At 18.2% G+C, this 8,216-nt stretch overlaps 1 protein-coding gene across 1 annotated transcript; it reads left to right on the plus strand.

Annotated features, from left to right (window-relative positions):
* Positions 1–335: 335 nt before the first annotated feature.
* On the plus strand, positions 336–8,030 carry PRSY57_0914400 (hypothetical protein; the record flags this gene model as incomplete). The annotated part of the gene is made up of 1 exon (XM_012907384.2): positions 336–8,030. One exon carries the CDS (start codon positions 336–338, stop codon positions 8,028–8,030), a length of 7,695 nt encoding a protein of 2,564 aa, XP_012762838.2.
* Positions 8,031–8,216: the final 186 nt, after the last annotated feature.

Raw genomic sequence — 8,216 nt, forward strand, 5'->3', positions numbered from 1 at the left:
AAAAAAAAAGAAAAAAAAAAAAAAAAAAAAAAAAAAAAAAAAAAAAAATGAAAATAATATAATATAATATAATAAAAACTATACCTCGAAATAATTTAAGTTTTGAAGAGAATAAAATATATTAATCATATATGTAAAAATATTTATATTTATATTTATGTGTGTTTTTCTTTTTGTTTTTTCTTTTGTTTTTTCTTTTGTTTTTTCTTTTGTTTTTTCTTTTATTTTTATTTTTGTTTTTCTTTTTATTTTATTTTATTTTACTTTATTTTTGTTTTATTTTTTTTGTTTTATTTTCCTCGTTCATTCATATAACTAACGCACATATAATAAAAATGACGAAAATACAAAAGGATATATTGCCCTTTTTTTCTGTGTCATCAAAACATTGTAAGAATAATAAAAATGTTGTTAAATGCTGTAGAACAAGAAAAAGAAGGAAAAGGAAAAGGAAGAAAGAACAGTATTGTCATAGATGTATAAATATCCGAAAACTTATAAAATATGAAAAATATAACAACTTAAAGAATAATTATGTTTATATTGATTTAAAGAAAATTATAAGAAATAAATCATATGAGAATAATTATAAATATTTTGTTAAGTATAATAATATCAAAAGTAGTAATATTATCAATAGTAATAATATGAAAAATTATAAAAAAAAATATCTAGAGTCATTACCATTTTATAATGATTCTTATATTACTAGTATGTATATATATGAATCTCTTCTTTTAGTCACATGGTCTAATGGGATTATTACCATATTTAATCATAAATATAACCACATTGTTTCAAGGAAAGTAACTAATCATGTGATAAAAAATTTGTGTATGAATTGTTCAGAAAATATTATTGCTTTTATGGATAATATGGACAGTTTATATTTTATTAATTTAAACAATAATATTATAAATAAAGGAATACATAAAAATGTAATATTTATATCTAATGATATATATGAAAAAGGATATAATTATAACAATATTGATTATAATAATGATCGAGAATTTGATAGGCTATCTGTCGATTTTACATACAATAAATTAAATAAAAAAAAAAAGAAAATGTATGATATGAATAATAAAAAGGATAATATAATAAATGTTATTATATCAGATGAAATAATGAAATATAATATAAAAAATTTAACAACCTTTTGTATAAATCCATATTACAATAAAAATAATAATAATAATAATAATATATGTGTATTAACAAATAAAAAAACAGTTTCTTTAATATATATTTATGAGTATCATATAAATAGTGTCCTTTTATTTAAAGATGATAATATTTTAAATATATATTGGTATGAATCGTATATATTTATATGTACTGCTCTGTCCCTTTTTGTCATCAATTTTTTTAACAGGACAAAAATTGCTCAAATGAAATTTACTGGTAGTTTAAATGGGAACCTGGATAAAACATTTTTCTTACTTATAAAAAATTATACAGGAAAGGAAAAGGAATTTCACGGATATAACAAAATAAATTATATTAAAAGGAAGGAAAAAAAAAAGGACGACCAAATGGATAACCAAACGGATGACCAAATGGATAACCAAACGGATGACCATATGGATAACCAAACGGATGACCAAAAGGATAATAGAAAAAACCAACTAATTCATTGCTATAAAAATAATTATCCTTGTACATATGAAAACCTCTTATATGTAATAAAAACAATGTGGCCCAATTTATTCTCTGTTCATATTTGTCGCGGTATCGAAAAAGGAGTATATATTATTGCAAAAGAGAAAAATATAAAAATTATAAAAATTCAGAAAATAAATGGTATTGAAAAAATATATATTTTAAAAGATTTTTATATAGAGAATTATATTTTAAGTATAAATATATTATATAATACAACTTATAATATATTAAAAAATGACTTTTGTTTATCTGTAATAGCTTTTAATATGGATACATATATTTCAAATATATTTACAAATTATAAGGAAATAAAAAAAAAAAAATTTTTGGAACATTATATATTAACCCTTAACCATTTTTTCTTACATAAAACGAAAATGACAATATTTGCAACACAAGAAAAACAAAATGAAGAAAATGATAAAATTAATGTTGAAGGAGAAAATATAAATATACACAACAATAGAAATAATTATAATATTAATGAATTATATAATAATAACCATATGATATATAAAACGATCCCCCAAAATGAAGATCATAATGTAAATATAAATAATAATTGTGCTGATGATATTATACAATCACAAAAACAAAAAATTACAAATATTTCTCATAATAATAATAATAATAATCAAATTCAATCGAACAAAAATAATCAAGCGAACCAAACAACGGCAAGGGAAAAAGATAATTTTTACAATTTCTTTAAAAGTAATATATATGATATGGAAAATAGAACATGTAATAATATATTACAATATTGTGTTATAAATAGTAAATCATATTTATTTCATAATATATCATCTAAAAAATATATTTTTAAAACAAAAAAGAATCATCAGTTTTCTTTATTCATATATTCTTCTATCAATAATACATTCATAGAATTTCGCCCCAAGACGATCGAAGAAATATTTTATGAATTTATGTTAGAAAGAAAAAATACAAACATTCTATATAAAAAAAATATTATGATCAAAAAAAAAAAATGCAGCACTTATAAAAAGAATTGCCTCAGTATTATTTTAAAAGAATTAAGAAAAGATAAAAAGAATAGAAAAGAATTAACTAATATCGTGTTTAAGTTAATTGTTCACTTTTGTAAAAATAAAAAATATTATATAGCTGCAAAAATATTTATTATGATGTATACATATTTAGATAACAAAGTAAAGGTCATCTATGATATTATCAAAATATTCTTTCTGCATAACAAATTATATATCATTTCATTATATTACACAAAGCTCAAATATGCCCTTCAAAATAAACAACATGAATGTTTCAAAAAAAGGAAAAAAAACAAGCACGCACTTTATAATATACATAGAACCATATTTCTTACAACAAATAGTTTAATCATGAAGGATCAAAAGGAAACATATTATAATACAATAAGAGTGAGCAAAAAATTGAATATAAAAATTAATATTAAATTAAAAATAGAAAAAAATGTAAAGAATTTGGTTTATATCAAACATAATAATAATAATAATAATATAATAAACCCACAAATAAAATATATTACCTTAATAAAAATGAAAAAAAAAAATAAAATTAAAAGTATGTTATATATAATCTTTTGTTTAATAAAATATTATCATAATATAAATTTTATTGCAGAAGAGAAAAATAAAAATAATAATAAAAATTATAAAAATGATAAAATGAGTAATAATAATCATAATAATAATAATAATATTTATCATAATAATAATCATAATAATAATCATAATAATAATTATAATATTTATCATAATAATAATCATAATAATTATCATAATAATTATCATAATAATAATCATAATAATTATCATAAAATAATACGCCCTTTCTGTGTGCAACAAGAAAATAATTTATCAATATATATTAAAAAAAAAAAAAAAGGACGTCATAAATTAAAAAAAGAGGTAGTAGAAAAAAACAATGAAAAAAAAAAAAAAAAAATTGAAATGTATGAAGAAAACAATAAAAAATATTATAATAAACATATAAAAAAAAATCAAAAGAATGAAAAAAAAAATTTCTTTTTTTTAACAAAAAATTTATTTAATAAATTTCTGGTTTTTTTGTTATATTCGAATGTTTATGAATTTAAAAAAATATTTGAAAGTTCTTCTAGCGAGGATTTAAATATATATATGTTGAGTAAACATATTATATATTTATTAAAAGATAATTTTATATTTATAAATAATAGATTAAGAAATTATTATAATTTATATCGATATACATTATATTACAGGTACAAAACAAAGAAAACATATAATAACAATAATTTCTTATATAAACAAAAAAAAATAAATAAAAAATTTAAAAATTTAAAAATTAATAATAGTAATAGTAATACTAATACTAATAATAACAGAAATATTAAATATAATAACAAAAATTATTGTTATTGTAATCTCATTAGTTATTGTAAAAATATTAAAAAAAATCATAATAATTTAAAAAACATTAATAAAAAATATTATCATTATTATAATCAACAGCGTTCACGTTCTTTTTCGCCTTCTCCTTTACATCAACCATTACATTCGACTTTACATCCACCATTACGTTCGACTTTACATCCACCATTACGTTCGACTTTACATCCACCATTACGTTCGACTTTACATCCACCATTACGTTCTCTTCTTTGTTGTTTTTGTTCATCTCCTTTTGTTTCTTCTCCAGCTCAAGACCATCCTACAAGGATTATTTATAGTAACGCCGAAAAAAAGATTCTTTTAGATATATTACTATATATATTTTTTCATTTTGATATTATTAATTTTAAAGATATCGATTGTTTTTTTAAAGACTGTTTAAAGAATGATTCAGAATTATTATCTGTAAATAAGAAAATATTAGATTTTGAAGAAAAGTATAAATTAATAACGACTATAGGAAACAAAATACCTTTCAACGATATAACTAATATACAAAATAAACAAGACTACCACATTAAAAATAATTTTCATACAAATTGTAATTCCGAAATAATTGATCCCAAAAAAATTTATACTATTCAAACAAACGAACAAGAGGAATATATACATCCAAACGTTCCCAAAAATAACAATATTAATCATATTAATAATATCTGTGATAATTATAAAAAGAATAATTCTTTATCTTCAGGTTATCATAAAAAAGATGATAATAATAATAATAATATTTACGCAAAATACTGTTTGGTAAACATGAGTAATTCAATATATAATATTAAACAAAAAAAGAAGGAGCATCTAATAAAAGAAAAAGATGAAAAAATATTTAATAAGTATTGTAAAAAGTATCAGAAAAATATACAAGATGAAAATGTAAATGATCCAAAATATAATAATAATAATAATAATAATATAAGCAAAATAGAAAAAAAAAATATTGATAAATATAATTTTAATAATACATATATAATACAAGAAAGTAAAAATGATTTATTATATAATAATAATTATCATCATATAAATATAACAAATGATAAATACTTTTATAACCTAAATAAACATACATATGATAATAGTCACTTCTCTAAAGATACTTCATTCAATACTTTAGACTATTTTGAGAATCAGTGTGATAATGTGAAAAAATTGGAGATTATAAAAATGTTATTAAATATAAAAAGCGAGAAGGTGTTTATATATTTAAAACAATGTAATTGTAATGTTGTGAAAGAAATTATTCATAAACATGTTATAAAACTCTGTAAACTAAATTTAAAAAAAACAGTAAAATTGTTATTAATTATAAATATAAAAGAAAAAAAAAATGAAGAATATCTTTTCTATCCACATATAATTATAAACAAATTAAAAAAAAAACCATATTATCTATATCATTATTTGAAAAATATAAAAGATGAATATTATCTTAGCAAATATATAAATGTAATAATATTTTTAATGTTCATTTTTGATCCCTTATATCTAGAAAAATTTATTAACAAATATTATAAATATATACATTTTAAGAAGATATTATTTTTTATATCCTTTTTTAATTATTTATATACAAGTCAACAAAATATATTATCTTTTCAAAAAAAGCATGAAAAGATTAGTAATAATAATTTGGTTGATGAAACCATCGAATGTAATGACAAAAATGGAAAGACTGGTATATTGTTAACCAATATAGAGAACTCAGATGTACACAATATAGTATGTGTAGATAAAAATGAACTTCAAAAAGATGAAAAAAGTAAATGTTACAATAACAATAATGATAGTAATAATAAGGATAGTAATAATAAGGATAGTAATAATAAGGATAGTAATAATAAGGATAGTAATAATAATGATAGTAATAATAATAGTTGTATTGATAAACATATATCTGCAAATGTAATTGAACAAGAAAAAAAGAATCCTATTCTTTCATATATATTTTGCAAAAACAATTTTATGATCAATAAGAAAGAAAAATTATTCGTTAATCGTAATACTAAAAAAAGTATGTTTTATTTTAAAAATAAATACGTCTCTTTGATTTATAAACATTTATTAAATGATAGAGATAATGAAGAAGATAAGAAAGAATTATTAAGTATCTTTAATATTGTTCAAAACAACGCAAGAACAAATATTAATAAGAGCCTGGAGTTTTTTCTACATATCAAAGCTTTAGTGTATTTAAAATTCGGATATATAAATAGAGCTCTGCAAATTTTTTTAAAGTTGAACAATTATTTAAAAATATTTTATATTATGATACATCATAATGTTAAGATATATGACGAAAGGATAAAAAGAAGGATGAAATATTATATAGGTTCATCAGATTACTTTAATAATAGTATTAAGAAAAATAAATATGGGGTATGTAAAATAAGTGATTCTAAAAATAAAGCCGTCAATAATAATATTGTTAATATTGATAATATTGATAATATTGTTAATGTTGATAATATTGATAATATTGTTAATATTGATAATGTTGATAATATTGTTAATATTGTTAATGTTGATAATATTTATAATATATATAATAATTATAATTCTTATTATCATAATTATCATGATGTAAGGAACAAATTAAACAACAGTGACAAAACAATTCTTATAGAAAAATATTATGAAGATAATAAAAATAATTTTTTTTCAAATAATATTAATTATGATGATATATTATATAATAGAAGAGAATCAAATAATTATAATGATGATACATTAATTTTTAAAAATAAAATTAATGAGCATAAAAAGTTCGTAGTTAATAAAAAATATAAAATAATAAAATGTATAGATAATACATATACATTTAAAGTTAATAAATACTTATCAAGAAAAAAATTATATAAAAAATTATTTATGTTGTATCATAAAATTGTTATTTATAAACATATTATGGATTTAAAAAATAAAAATAATAATATATTCAACACAAATGACGATATAAGCTTAAATATAAACGATACACTGGAAGAACAAAATAAATCATGTAATAGTATAGATTATATTATAGAAAAAGGTATACATAATAATTCGGAGTATTCCTTTTATAACAAACAAATAATGCTTGACTTACATAATCATCAAGAGTATGTGATAAATAATATAAAACAAGAAAAAAATAAAAAAAAAATAAAAAATTATAATGATATCATATTAGAAATAGAAAAAGAAAAACATATAAACTCCAATTTGTTATGTAAAAAAAATAGGAAATATACACACAATAAGAAATATAATATGTTATATTTAAATAATAATAAATTTATAAAAAACAAAATACCTAAATATAATTCTGATACAAAAGTGTTACAGAATTATCTAAATAATAATATTAATCATCATATGAATTATTTTACATTAACTTATTTACTAGAACAGTGCTTTTATAAAAATGATTTATGTGAAAACTACAACAATATATTATTAAATAATAAAAAGTCCATATTTAATTTCTTAAACAATATGAAAAAAAAAGGATATACTATATATAATGGACATATGAAAAAAGATATAAAAAAAAATGAAGTTAACTTATTAGATATCAATGATTTCTATTTTCTAAATAATACAAATAACAAAACACAAACCAATAAAAAAAATTCACATGACAGTTTCTATTTTGATGAATATAATAATAAAAATACAATACAAAATCATAAACATAAATATCATATACAAAAAAGAAAAATATCTTCCAATGTTTATCTTTATGAAGATATAAATAATAATCAATATATTTCAAATATTTCTTCTTTCTGTTCCTTATGTTTGAATAATGTATATATTAATCCAAACACAAATAAAAACGAGGCAAATAAAAAAAATACGCTTGTATTTTTTTTTTGTAATCACTTATATCATTTGAAGTGCCTCCACAATAGTGAGTTCTTATGTAAGTCATGTGAAAGTTGACACATCTACGCTACATACTGTATATATATAAATATATATATATATATATATATATATATATATATATATATATATATATATGTATTTTTTTTTTTTTTTATATTTTACAATTAAATTACCGTTAATTTATATTCATCTAATTTAAATTTTTTCTTTTTTTTCTTTTTTTTCTTTTTTTTCTTTTTT

The sequence above is a fragment of the Plasmodium reichenowi genome, chromosome 9 (genome assembly GCF_001601855.1).
Source record: "Plasmodium reichenowi strain SY57 chromosome 9, whole genome shotgun sequence".
Lineage (NCBI taxonomy): Eukaryota > Apicomplexa > Aconoidasida > Haemosporida > Plasmodiidae > Plasmodium > Plasmodium reichenowi.